Source organism: Callithrix jacchus, chromosome 15 (genome assembly GCF_049354715.1).
Source record: "Callithrix jacchus isolate 240 chromosome 15, calJac240_pri, whole genome shotgun sequence".
NCBI classification, from domain to species: domain Eukaryota; kingdom Metazoa; phylum Chordata; class Mammalia; order Primates; family Cebidae; genus Callithrix; species Callithrix jacchus.
The window spans coordinates 25,234,447-25,249,099 of NC_133516.1; the positions used below are offsets into that span (position 1 = coordinate 25,234,447).

Genomic DNA, 14,653 nt, shown 5'->3' on the forward strand with positions numbered 1-14,653 from the left:
CAGGGAAATTGGCCTAAAGTTTTCTTTTATGTTGTGTCTCTGCCAGGTGCTGGCCTCATAAAATAAGTCAGGGAGGAGTCCCTCCTTTTCAATTGTTTGGAATAGTTTCAGAAGGAATGTACCTCTGATAGAATTTGGCTGTGAATCAGTCTATTCCTGGGCTTTTTGTGGTTGCTAGGCTATAATCACTGCCTCAATTTCAGACCTTGTTATTGGTTTATTCAGGGATTTGACTTCTTCCTGGTTTAGTCTTGGGAGGGTGTGTGTGTCCACAAATTCATCCATTTCTTGTAGATTTTCTAGTTTATTTGCATAGAGGTGTTCATAGTATTCTCTGAGGTCGTTTGTATATTTCTGTGGGGTCTGTAGTGATATACCCTTTATCATTTTTTGTTGTGTCTATTTGATTCTTCTCTCTTTTCTTTATTAGTCTAGTTAGAGGTCTATTTTGTTAACTTTTTTGAAAAACCAGCTTCTGGATTCATTGACTTTTTTTTAAAGGGTATTTTGGGTCTCTGTCTCCTTCAGTTCTGCTCTGATCTTAGTTATTTCTTGTCTTCTGCTAGCTTTTGGATTTGTTTGGTCTTGCTTCTCTAGTTTTTTTTTAATAGAGTTTCACTCTTGTTCCCCAGGTTGGAGTGCAATGGTGTGATCTGGGCTCACCACAACCTCTGCCTCCCTGGTTCAAGCGATTCTCCTGCCTCAACCTCCTGAGTAGCTGGGATTACAAGCATGTGCCACAATGCCTGGCTAATTCTGTATTTTTACTAGAGGTGGGGTTTCTCCATGTTGTTCAGGCTGGTCTTGAACTCCTGACCTCAGGTGATCTGTTGGGATTACAGGCATAAGCCACCATGCCCAGCCACTTCTCTACTACTTTTAATGGTGATGTTAGGGATGTCAATTTGAGATCTTTCCAGCTTTCTGATATGGGCATTTAGTGCTATAAATTTATCTCTTATCACTGCTTTAGCTGTGTCCCAGAGATTCTGGTACACTGTCTCTTCATTCTCATTGGTTTTGAAGAACTTGATTTCTGCCTTAATTTTGTTATTTACCCAGGAGTTATTCAGGAACAACTTGTTCAATTTTTAGGTAGTTGCCTTTTTATTTTTTAAATTGAGACAAGATCTCAATCTGTCACCCAGGTAGGAGTACAGTGGTGTGATCAGGGCTCACTGCAGCCTCTACCTCCCAGGTTCAAGCAATCCTCCCACTTCAGCCTTCTGGATAGCTGGTACCACAGGCAAACTTTAGCCTTCTGGATAGCTGGGACCACAGGCTGCCACCATGGCCAGCTAATTTTCAAAAATGTTTTATAGAAACAGAGTCTCGTTTGGTTGCCCAGGCTGGTTTCAAACTCTTGGGCTCAAGCAATCCTCCCACTTACGATAATTTTAGGTCTCCCAAAGTTTTGAGATTACAGATGTGAGACACAGCACCCAGCCTAGTACCTCTTTAAATGTCATGTCATTTCCAACCTTTCTTTTTCATATTATTTTATGTTTATTTCTCATATCCAGTACATAGCTGGGCTCTTTTTACTTAACCCAATCTGAAAGGATCTAGCTCAAGCTTGTCCAATCCACAGCCCACAGGCAGCATACAGCCCAGGACGGTTTTGAATGCAGCTGAACACAAATTCATAAACTTTCTGAAAACATTATGAGATTTTTTTTTTAAGCTCATCAGCTATTGTTAGCATTGGTGTATTTTATGTGTGGCCCAAGATAACTCTTCTTCTGCCAGTGTGGCTCAGGGAAGCTGAAAGATTGAACACCCCTGATCTAGAGGAGGGAATAATTTAGTTCATTACTATTTAATGAAATAATTCACATATTTCACTTTATTCTTTTACTCTCATGTTTATCATTCAGATATTTTTCCATGAAGGTTTATTTTCTGTCCACACTGCTTGTAATTTTCCCCACCCCAAATGGAATATAATAATTGTTCATAATCTGCATAGATTTTCCTGCTTAAGTAGCATCCAATTATATGGATGTACATTTTTAATTTGAATCCCCTACTACTTGTCCTACATTTTTCTAATGTAAATACAACCATAGGCCATTCAGTCATACAAGTCACACACTTGAAAGTTATCTTTCACACTTCCTTGTCCTTCATCTCATAACCAACTTATCACTAAGTCCTGTTAATTCTACTTCCTACATTACACTCATCTTCCATCTCTCCTGCTATCATTCTAGTTCAAAGTACCATGAATCTGAAATAGTCTCCTGTTCTACCCACATCAACTTTGCTCCCACACCCATCCATCTTCTTCAGTGCTGTTCGAACAAAGACTACAAAGTAGATAATGTCACCTAAAACCCTATTGTTTGTTTCCTTATTACATTTAGGATAAAATCCAAAACACAAACCTCAAGGTCCTGTTATCTCCGGATCAGATGCACTTCATGCCACTTTCTTCTTTGCTCTCTGTATTTCAGCTACACAGCTTTTTCCCATTCTTCCATCAGATACTTATTCCTTCTGTCTATAATGTTTCACATATGCCTATTCTAGTCAACTTGTATTCAACTGTGACATTTCTGCTTAAATATTACTTCCTATGAGAAACACTCACTTACTCTCAGGCTAGATTAACCAAACCCCCACTCCAATACACTCCCATAGTATCCAGTACTTTTCTTTGTACCCACTAAACAAATAATGATACGAAATGTGTCTAATATTGCTTTACTTACCACTTTATTTATCGATTTACCATTTATGTCTGACACTATGATACTGTCAAGTAATAAGTTTGGTCTTTGATCTTGTTTCCTGGCATACAACTCTTAAAGTCCTTGAAATTTCCAAAATGACGTGTTTTTTTTTTTTTTTTTTGAGACAGAGTCATGCTCTATCACCCAGGCTGGAGTGCAGTGGCATAATCTCAGCTTACTGCACTTCCACCTCCTGGGTTCAAGCGATTCTCCTGCCTCAGTCTCCTGAGTAGCTGGGAGTATAGGTGTGTGCCATCATGCCCAGCTAATTTTTGTATTTTTAGTAGAGACGAAATTTCACCATGTTGGCCAGGCTGGTTTTGAACTCCTGACCTCAAGTGATCTGCCCACCTGGGCCTCCCAAACTGTTGGGACTACAGGTGGCCACCACACCCAGCCCAAAGTGATGTCAGTGATGTCTTTTTGTATGTTAATGATTAGTTGATGGCTGGCAACTCCTAGGTAGGTTTAGGATAGGGGCTGGTCATCAGAGAGAGCAAGACAGAATTAGAAGATTATGACTTTCAGCCCCACCCAACCCCCCAACCACTGGGAAGAGAAGAGGAACTAAAGGTTAACCAATGGCCAGTGGTTTAGTCAAGTGCCTATGCAATGAAGCCTCCATAAAAAATGAAAAGGACTGCACTGGGAGAGTTTCCAGATACTAAATATGTGGAGGTTCCTGGAGGGTAGTGTGCCTGGGGAGGTAATGGAGATTCCCTGTGGCTGCTCCCCTACATCTCTTCCTGTGCATCTCTTCATCCATATCCTTTGTAATAATCCTTTATAATAAATGGCTAAATGTAGGTAAGAACTTCCCTGAGTTCTGTGAACTGCTCTAGCAAATTAATCAAACTCAAGGAGGAGAGCACTGAAACCCTCACTTGAAGCCTGTTGGTCAGAAGTTTCAGAAGCCTGGACTTGCAACTGGTGTCTCCAGTGGGTGGGGGTCACTCTTGAGGCATAAGCCCTCAGCCTGTGGGATGTGGTGCTGTCTCCAGGTAGATAGCATTGGAACTGAATTAGAGGGCAACTAGCCAGTGTTTGCTGCAGAACTGCTCGCTTGCTTTGGTCTTCTGTGCTGACTATTGTGATGTGACAGCAGAGGAAAAAACAGCTTTTCCATATAGGCACATAGCAGGTACTTAACTGTTTAATGAATGAATGAAGGAATGCTGCTAAGGACAAACCTATCTATCATTCACACACACACACACACACACACACACACACACCCCCTTCACCTGCTGTTTAAAGTCTCTAATGTCTTCATTTTTATTTTTTATTTATTTTTCTTTTGAGATGGAATTTGCTCTGACACCCAGGCTGGAGTGCAGTAGTGCGATCTTGGCTCACTGCAACCTCCACCTCCCATGTTCAAGCAATTCTCCCACCTCAGCCTCCCAAGTAGCTGGGATTACAGGTGTGCACTACCATGCCTGGCTAATTTTTGCATTTTGAGTAGAGACAAGGTTTTGCCACATTGGCCAGGCTGATCTCCAGTGATCTGCCTACCTCAGCCTCCCAAAGTGCTAGGATTACAGGTGTGAATCACCACGCCCAGCCTAAACTCCCTACTGTCTTCAAATTGCCCTCATGATCCAAACTCTTTACCAGGGCCTACATGGCCCCACATGACTCGATCCCTGCCTACATCCCTGATCTCATGTGTGTAACACTCCAACATACCAAGCTCACTTCTGCTTCAGGGCCTTTAACATTCACTGTTTGGATCTTCACATGCTGGTCCTTCTCACCACTGAGTTTTCAGTGAAATGTGACCTCTTCAAACAGGCCTTTTCTTATGAGCCTAGCTAAAAGAACTAGCCCATCTTCCACCTCCCTCCTGCTACCCTATCCTAATTACTTTGTATTCTCATACTATGTTTCTAATGTTTCCATAGCAAATAGCACTTATCACTCTCTGATTAGAGTACATCATACATAGTAAATTAGGTACATGGTTTTTGGAAATTCTTTCAATTACTTGTATATATATGATTTTATGTATAGATTGTGATATAAAAGTTATTTCTCGTGACGGATCAGTTAACATTTTAAGAGACAGGATCTGGCTATGCTGCCCAAGCTGGCCTCAAATGCTTGGGGGCTCCAGTGATCCTCTGGTCTCAGCATCACAAGTAGCTGGGACTACATGTGCGAGGCATCATGCCCAGCACTGGCAAAAAATTTCTGAAAGCCTCTGCTATCTGCTGACCAGCCCACCAAATAACCAAATGATGGCAGTTCTTTCTTTATCATCCCACTGTTCTACCACTATAATTGGGACCAGGAGGCAATTAAGGTCTTTCAAACAGCAAGATTTAAAATAAACAATTTTAAAACTTCTCACATTAAAGAGTCTGTTTCTACTTAATATCAAATTGGCATTAAAGTTCTTATCCTTCCACACAAAGTGACTATCATCTGCATTCCAAATTTAGAATAAAGAAGAAATAAAGAAGATACCTTTTTAGTCCATCTTTTTACTCCATTATATCCTTTGGTTACCAGCTGTCTATGAAAAAAGCTGTTGAAGAAGTGAACCTGGAACAGACAACAAATACAAGCAACCAGATTATACTAGGCTGTGCCCAGATTTAACTTCAAAAGAAAAGAGATTTTTAAATGTTTGAATGCAAAGCAGACAAAAGGAAAGGAAAAATTTCTTCTTAAAGACAATGATCGAGGTGGCTGGTGGATTATTTGAGGTCAGGAGTTCGAGACCAGATGGCCAACATGGTGAGACACTGTCTACTAAAAATACAAAAATTAGCTGGGCATGATGGCAGGTACTTGTAATCCTAGCTACTTGGGGGGCTGAGGTAGAAGAATCTACTGAACCCAGGAGGCAGAGGTTGCAGTGAACTGAGATCATGCCATTGCACCCCAGCCTGGGCAAGAGTGAAACTCAGCCTCAAAATAATAATAATAATAATAATGATCAAAATATAGAAAATACATTATATGGTTTACAGAAAATGCTGTTCCAAATTTTTATTGGAATGATCTTACAGCTGTGGTCTATAGTCAGATTTGGAATGAGGCAGGAAATAGATTACCTGAATCCAATCAAGAAGAGAAGCAACCTGACAAATCTCTCCAAACCAGGTGATAAGAGTTGAAAGAGGCTATGAAAAAATGAGGTAACGATTAACTTGAACTCACAGGAGATGGATTACAAACTAACTCCATGTGAAGGACATGGATTTAGAGACTCCTGTTGTCATAGTTAACTATAAAAAGGGCTTAGCATGATTATTTCTAGTACCACAGAATTAACTTGGCTGTACAGAGTATCAGGTCTTGCATCCTTGGCTTTGAATTTCTGGCTTATAACTAAGTGGCATATCAGCTCATCTGAGATGGTAAACATATTGTGGTCTTAAAGTGTTCATTCAGTAACTTGAAATGATAAACCTGTTCCCTTAGCTCTGTGGTTCTCAGAGTGTAGTCACCAGACCAGTAGTGTCAGTATCACCTAGGAAAACTCATTAGAAATTTGAATTATCAGGCCTCATCCCAGACCTATTAAAGCAGAAACTCCAAAGGCAGGGTCCAGTAATCTGGTTTTATAAACCTTTCAGATGATTCTGATGCATATTCTTTTGATAGCCATGCAGCTTAACATACAGATAAAAAGAGCTGTCAGACGTAGTGGTTCACATCTCTAATTCCAGCACATTGAGAGGCAGAGGTGAGAGGATTACTTTAAACCCAGAGTTCAAGCTAGCCTGGGGAACATAACGAGACTCCCAGCTCTACCAAAAATAAAAATAAATTAGCAGGGTATAGTGGCACATGCCTGCAGTCCCAGCTACTTGGGAGACTAAGGTGAGAGGATTGCTTGAGCCCAGTAGTTTAAGGGGGCAGTGAGCTACAATTGCACCACTATACTCCAGCCTGGGTATCAGAGCAAGACCCTGTCTCTAAAAAAAAGGTTTTTTTGCCAGGTGCAGTGGCTCACGCCTGTAATCCCAGCACTTTGGGAGGCCTAGGCGGGTGGATCACCTGGGGTCAGAAGTTAGAGACCAGCCTGACCAACATGGAGAAACCCTGTCTCTACTAACACAAAAAATTAGCTGGGTGTGGTGGTGCAGACCTGTAATCCCAGCTACTCAGGAGGCTGAGGCAGGAGAATCGCTTTAACCTGGGAGGTGGACATTGCAGTGAGCCGAGATAATGCCATTGCACTCCAGCCTAGGCAACAAGAACAAAACTCCATCTCAGAATAAATAAACAAACAAACAAACAAAGTTGTTTTATTTTTTAAATTTTAATTAGGCTGGCTCAGTGGCTCATGCCTATAATCCCAACACTTTGGGAGGCCGAGGCAGGCAGATCATCTGAGGTTAGGAGTTCAAGAGCAGCCTGGCTAACGTGGTGAAACCCCGTTTTTATAAAAATACAAAAAAATTTGCCAGGCATGATGGCGGGTGCCTGTAATCGCAGCTACTCAGGAGACTGAGATAGAAGAACTGCTTGAACCTGGGAGGCAGAAGCTACAGTGAGCCAAGATCATGCCACTGCACTCCAGCCTGGGCAACAGAGTGAGACTGTCTCAAATAATAAATAAATAAATAAACAAACAAATAAGAGCTTACAGTAGCTGTCTCTAGAGCAGTGATTCTCAAACTTGGTGTCCATCAGAGTCATCTGGACGGCTTGTCGAAACACAGATCGGTGGGCCCCATCCTCCAGCAGGTTTAGGTTGGAGTCTGAGAACGTGCATTTCTAGTAAGTTCTCAGGGGATACTGATGCTGCTAGTATGGGGACCATGCTTTGAGAACTGCTGCCTTAGTTAAGTGTCCTTTAGACTCCATGAATGTTTAGAATTAAATGTACAATGATGGTAAATGAAACCACTGAAATTAATATTTTTATGTTAAAAATAATCTATGTGTTTAAACTTTCTGATGATTAAGAAAATTTGACAATAGAGAATCTAGCAAATTAGCCTCTTGATTCCAATTTATAAATGTACAACAGATATGTAATTTAAGTGGAAAGTCATAAAACATTTTCTATATTCATAAACGGTATCAGAATCTGATTTTTTAGTAGTTGTTACTTTATTAGATTTATAAAAGTTTTATATACTTGGAAATTTTTGCACCCATCAGGTGCCTGTGTACTCAGAGAAATGCATTAAGTAAAAAATAATTTTGATATGTAATAAAACTCTTAAGATAATTTAGAGTTTATAAGGGTTGAATCTGTATATATTTGAACTGAGTATCAAAGATTTATCCAAGAAAAAATGAAAGATGAATACTTTTTAAAGAGATCAAGATTTTGGGTTAAATTTTAAAAGCTGGCCAGGTGTGGTGGCTCACATCTGTAATCCTAGCACTTTGGGAGCCTGAGGTAGGCAGATCACCTGAGGTCAGGAGTTTGAGACCACCCCTGGCCAACACGGTGAAACCTCGTCTCTACTAAAAATACAAAAATTAGTCAGCCATGGTGGTGAGCACCTGTAATCCCAGCTACACGGGAGGCTGAGGCAGTAGAATCGCTTGAACCAAGGAGGAGGAGGTTGCAGTGAGCCGAGATCATGCCACTGCACTTCAGTATAGGTGACAGAGCAAGATTTATTATTTAAAAAGTTAAATAAATAAGTAAATGTAAGAAGCTTAACTAGTCCCATTTTGCGTATCTTCCCACCAAAACAACAACAAAAAGCCCTCTCCAGATATTAACAAACATACTTACCCTAACACAAATTAACACAAATAAACAGGAAAACAACTGCACAGGGATTTTCTTGTGCAGAAGTAATCTGATGGAACTTAAGGTCAACCCCAGTACATGATCAAGACAAAACTGAATTCTCCTTTTTAAAAATGTAAGGAATGTCAAATATTTACAACAAGTTTAAAAACAAAACAAAACTCCTCCTTTTAATACACAAGGACACTCTCTCCCGGAGAAGGCGAAGTTTTCACTTACTTTGTCTGGGACTGCATCCATTATCAGCTCACCGTACATATTAATGACCTATAAGAAGTCAACATAAAACCAGCTTACAATCTCTACCAATGAGTTGGAGAAAGAAAAACAGAACAAAATAAATAAATAAAACCAGGCTACTAACCCTATGCAATTCAGAACACCCCCATCAGAATGAATAATATATTATTACTGTCAGCAGTAATCAAACCATTTGGATCCTGGGGTTAGTAAGTAACGAATAAAGAATCCTTGATTCCAAAAGACAATCGAGAGGCCAAACCAGAGATTATATTTAATTGACCAACATCCTCTGCAACTTCTCCACACTGACAAACTACAATATACTAACCTGGTCATTCAGCCAGTTCTGACCATCCAGAGTCGCCAGGTCGTCCATATCCAGCATGTGTTTATTATAGAAGATACGGAAGTTACATTTTTGATGTCTGGCCCGATAGTTTGTTATTTCTCTATTGATAAACGGTTTTCTGAAACAGAAATATTTTGAAAGAAAAGGTAAAAAAAAAATTAGTACTTCTCAATTTACTGCTAAGTATCTTCTTTTTTTTCCTTAAATCAAGAGAAAAGTCATATGCTAACAATTTTATTTTCAAGGGCTTAACTTTAGCATCATTTATATACCTATTAGAAAAGTCTTCATTAAAGACATCTTTTAATCTTCCAAGGACTTCTTTCTCACTGAGTGGAACCAAACTGCCATACTTCTTCATAACTTCATCTAGGAATCCTTAAATAAAGGAAGAAAGACAAATTAAGATGGAAAAACAAGCCATTTTCAGTAGAGTCATTCTCCAAACACTTAACCTATACACAGCTCCTAACACATACAGTAGTTAACCTATATTACTATGTTATATTAATGACACTGTGAAGATATATTTTTAAAGGTATGTCTGTCTTTTGTTAAAAAAAATTAGACTCTAACCATTGTAATCTAGAGAGAAATATTGTGAGGCATCATTTCATATTAGATTTTTAAGTTACTGATGCATTGTTAGAGAAGGAATGTATAGGTACTAACAGCTTCCCATAGCTTAACCTTGGAGAAGAATCCTGTTTCTTAAAGCATGAAATCTAAAGGGCTTAATCACATAGTCAAATTTGTCTATCCTTTTGGTAACTAAAAGAATTGTTTTAAAATTAACAGTAAGAATTGATGAGATCATGGTGACTCTATTACTTGGTAAAGGTGTGTAATTTAGTATCAGCAAGGAACAATATCATACAACTTGGTAAGAATTATTATACTCATGACACTGAATAACCCTGCAGGGTGAGCTCAACTGGATAACAGCTAGTAAGGCACACTTTAAGACGGTAAATAGAATTTTTTTGGAGATGGGGTCATCCTGGCTGGGGCATAGTAACACAATCTGTGTTATAGACGGCTCTCTGTGGTGAACACAGTAACACAAAGGAGTCTGAGCTCACTACAGGCTCAAACTCCTGTGCTCAAGCCATCCTCCTGCTTGGATGCTTAGCTGGGACTACAGACCCATGAAACCACACCCAGCTAATTTTTTAATTTTTTTTTTTATATGGGGTCTTGCTATGTTGTTCAGGATGGTCTTGAACTTCTGGCCTCAAGTGATCCTCTCGTCCCAGCCTCCCAAGATAAGAAATAAATTTAAAGGTGACTTTTTGGCCACATCATAGGACAGTCTTCAGATTAATTTAAGTAACATATATATATACTTATGTATCACTGAATGATCCACTGAACCTAAAAAGCCCCAGGAAATAAACCCAGGACATTATTTCTAAGTAAGTACAAAAAAAAAAAAAAGCTGAGGCAAGACTTAGAAGCTCACAAAAGTACACACATGACTTAGGCTTTTCACCAATGCTGAATGGGCAGAGCAACAACCTAGCTAACTATCAGTCTGACAGTTAAGTGTACTGAGTTAAGACAGGAAAAATGAGGATTGTTAACCACATGCCAGCTCCCTTTGTAACTCCAAGAATGGCCTCTGCTATGCAGTGACATAAACAGGACAGAAAAGATCACAAGAGTATCTTGGGAATGAAATGTTTCACCTCTTATGCGGGAAGAGACAAAGAAGTGAAAATTTATTTTTCCTCCTGTTAATCTCCTAGAGTAGTTCTCAATTTTAAGGGCTTAATATATGAGCAAAGGTTGGGGCACAGTAAACAGAAAAGAGGTGCTTTCTCACGTCCATTCTTCTCTAGGCATTAGGCAAATACAGTAGACAGGAAGATAGTTCCATGTTTCAACTTAATCGGCATAGGGGATAAAGATTTGGGGCTTCCAAACTAGGAACAGACCATATACTTGCCGCTAGTGTTTGCTATTTCACATCTTGCAGTTTCCTAATCATAACCTGTGTCTATGATGGGGAATGGGCCCAACGGAAGATAAGGAATCTCAACATTTGAGAAACTGCACTTGAGAAATAAATTTCATAGAAAAATAACACCCCTAACTACAACAACAAAAATTAAACTTTAGGCCCCACAACCTTGATTGAGGATCATCAAATAAGAAAGAAGTTCTCCACTGAGTGCAGTGGCTCAGGCCTGTAATCACAACACTTTGGGAGGCTGAGGCGGGTGGATCATGAGGTTAGGAGTTCAAGACCAGCCTGGCCAAGATGGTAAAACCCCGTCTTTTGTATTTAGTAAAATACAAAAATTAGCCAGGCGTGGTGCCAGGTGCCTATAATCCCAGCTACTCAGGAGGCTGAGGCAGAGAACTACTTGAACCTGGGAAGCAGAGGTTGCAGGGAGCCGAGATCACGCCATGCACTCCAGCCTGGGTGACAAAACGAGATGGATGGAAGGAAGGAAGGGAGGAAGTGGGGGAGGGGAGGGGAGGGGAGGGGAGGAAGGAGTTTCTCCCACAATGGGATATGGATCTGAATTTCAAATTAGTAACATGGTGCTCTTGTTAACAATATTATTTCTGGTGGTAGTATTATGAAGATTCCAAATGGTTACACATTTTCCTCTTATCTGTATCTTTATTTCCATTTTCAGATGATAAGCACGGATTTCTTATGCAGTAGAAATGCCCTTCAGGGAAGGATCTTCAAGGAGAACCCTAGATGACAATATCTCACTTATACACACCATTATCTCACTGGGACCAGAGTAAAACAACAGTTAAAGACAAGCAATAGCATATCTCATTTAGTCCTTATAGCTTCCCTGTATGTAAAGATAATATCCCTACTTTATAAATAGAGACACTGGACCAGATGCTGTAATTCCAGCACTTTTGAAGGCTGAGGCGGGTGGATCACCTGAAGTCAAGAATTCAAGACCAGCCTGGCCAACATGGTGAAACCCTGCCTGTCCTAAAAATACAAAAATTAGCTGGGCATGGTGGTGTGCCTGTAATCTCAGCTACTCAGGAGGCTGAGGCAGGAGAATCACTTGAACCTGGGAGGCAGAGGCTGCAGTGAGCCAACATTATGCCACTGCACTCCAGTCTGGGCGACAGAGGGAGACTTTGTCTCAATCAATCAAATGGAGATATTAGAAGCTTACAGAGGTTAAATAACCTTCCCAAGGGCACTTAACTAGCATACAGTAGAACTAAGATTCTGATTATAGGTCCCGTGACTACAGAAACTGGGCTGTTAACTATTATGCTATACTGCTTCCAAAGCAAGAAATATCTCTTATCTTTTCTCTACAAAAACAACTTGGTTACTCACCTTTCCTTTTTAATATCTGTGGGCCAAATACTACTCAGAACAGATTTTATAAAATGACAGTTAAATCCACCATTCTTCACCCACTTGTGTTCACTAAACGAATCAACTAAAAAAGGAAAAATAACACTTGGTATACACAATCTGTTTTACTCCAAAAGTACTAAAACTTCAAACTGACCCAAGAAACAAAGGGTAAAATGTTAGGAAAAAAACAACAAACAAAAACTAGAGTTCAAATTATAGAGCACTCTCCAAGTACAAAAGGTAGTAATATGAGAAACAAAACCTATATAACTCAATCAAGACAGAAAAATTAAAAATAAAAATAAATTTAAAAAATAAAAAAGGGCCGGGCGCGGTGGCTCAAGCCTGTAATCCCAGCACTTTGGGAGGCCGAGGCGGGTGGATCACAAGGTCAACAGATCGAGACCATCCTGGTCAACATGGTGAAACCCTGTCTCTACTAAAAATTACAAAAAATTAGCTGGGCACGGTGGCGCGTGCCTGTAATCCCAGCTACTCAGGAGGCTGAGGCAGGAGAATTGCCTGAACCCAGGAGGCGGAGGTTGTGGTGAGCCGAGATTGCGCCATTACACTCCAGCCTGGGTAACAAGAGCGAAACTCCGTCTCAAAAAAAATAAAAATAAAATAAAATAAAAAAGAAAAATAAAACCTGAGGTGTTATTTTAGAATTTAAAGTACCCGGCCAGGTACGGTGGCTCACGCCTGTAATTCCAACACTTTGGGAGGCTGAGGCAGAAGGATTGCTTGAGTTCAAGAGTTCAAGACCAGTCTGAGTAACAAAGTGAGACCCCAGTCTCAAAAAATATAAAAATTGGCCAGCTGTGCTGGCACATGCCTAAAGTCTCAGCTACTTGGGAGGATGAGGTGGAAGGATGGGTTGAACCTGGGAGGCAAAGATTGCAGTGAGCCAAGATTGTACCATGGCACTCCAGGCTGAGCCACAGAGCCAGACCAAAAAAAATAATTAATTTAAAAAAATTAAAAAGAAACAATTTTTTTAAAAAAGAACTTAAAAGTACCCATCATGTTAAACTAAGGGCACTGGACAGTTTTCATTTTATATGACTGACCTGGGTCACACTCCACCCTGAATGCGGAGTGAGGTTCACGGTGTTATGCACATAAGAAATGCAACCACATGGTTCTTCAACAAAATATAATACATACTTCGGTAAGGGCCCATCAACAATAAGGAAGGTATAAAGTATCTAAAAACAAACATAAGGGGCAGGCACAGTGGCTCATGCTTATAATCCCAGCACTTTGGGAGGCTGAGGCGGGTGGATCACAAGGTCAGGAGTTCAAGACCAGCCAGGCCAACGTAGTGAAACCCCGTCTCTACTAAAAATACAAAAATTAGCTGGGCATTGTGGTGGGCGCCTAAGGCAGGAGAATCACTTGAACCCGGGAGGCAGAGGGCGGAGGAGGCTGCAGTGAGCTGAGATTAGCACCACTGCACTCCAGCCTGGCCAACAGAGCTACATTCTGTCTCAAAAACAAAAAAAGAGCAAACATAAGGAATGTGCAAAACTTAAGTGAAAAGCTGCGAAATACTAAGGGACAGGAAAACTCAATATTGCAATAAAAGCAGTTTTCCCTAAATTAATCTATAAATATAATGCAACACCAAGTAAGAACCATACTTTTAAAAAAGATTACAAAACAAATCCAAAATTTACCTTGGGACAAAAATGTGAGAAATTCCTAGAAATTTTTGAAAAGAATTAAAGGAGAGAAGTGAATAAGAAGTGACTAGTCCTGTCAAATTATAAAACTATACCAATTAAGGCAGAATAGAGCCAGCATGGAATAGAGATCAAATCCAAAAAGAGACCCAATGGCAGGCTGCATTTCTGAACCACAGGGAAAAGAACAAATTATTCAATAAATAGTATTAGAACTAGCAACTAATTTCATTAGTTACCAGACCCATGTAAATAAATTTTAAAATTTTATTAACAGCTGGGAATTCATTTTGGTATAAAGAATGAGGTAAGGATCTATCTTAACTTTTTTCCAAAGCACTAAATTAAAAATAACACATTAATAGTCTAGAAAAATAGTTGGACCTTTTTATAAACTTTTACTTCGAATGTGGAAACAAGCTTTTAAGTGGTTCTTATTTTTTCTAATATATGACCATAAATATTTTTAAATAAATGGCAGTCAGCCCATAATTCCTTCTGGACTTTCAAGCCTTTGAACATGTATTTCTTAAACAAACTAAACTTTTTTTTTTT

The 14,653-nt window shown here is 39.7% G+C and overlaps 1 protein-coding gene across 8 annotated transcripts in view; it reads right to left on the bottom strand.

Moving 5' to 3' along the window:
- SENP5 (SUMO specific peptidase 5) overlaps nt 1-14,653 on the bottom strand; it is a 62,573-nt gene that overhangs the window by 17,628 nt on the left and 30,292 nt on the right. For 5 of the 8 annotated variants that reach the window (XM_008981456.4, XM_035274969.3, XM_002758224.5 and 2 more), the window contains 4 exons: nt 9,331-9,436; nt 9,038-9,176; nt 8,686-8,733; nt 5,205-5,282 (listed from right to left, as the gene is read on the bottom strand). In XM_008981456.4, the coding sequence (XP_008979704.1) occupies nt 5,205-5,282; nt 8,686-8,733; nt 9,038-9,176; nt 9,331-9,436 (371 nt within the window). Of the gene's footprint in view, nt 1-5,204; nt 5,283-5,797; nt 5,867-8,685; nt 8,734-9,037; nt 9,177-9,330; nt 9,437-14,653 lie in introns of all 8 variants that reach the window. The other 3 variants (XM_035274968.3, XM_035274967.3, XM_008981453.4) reach the window with 1 other exon arrangement.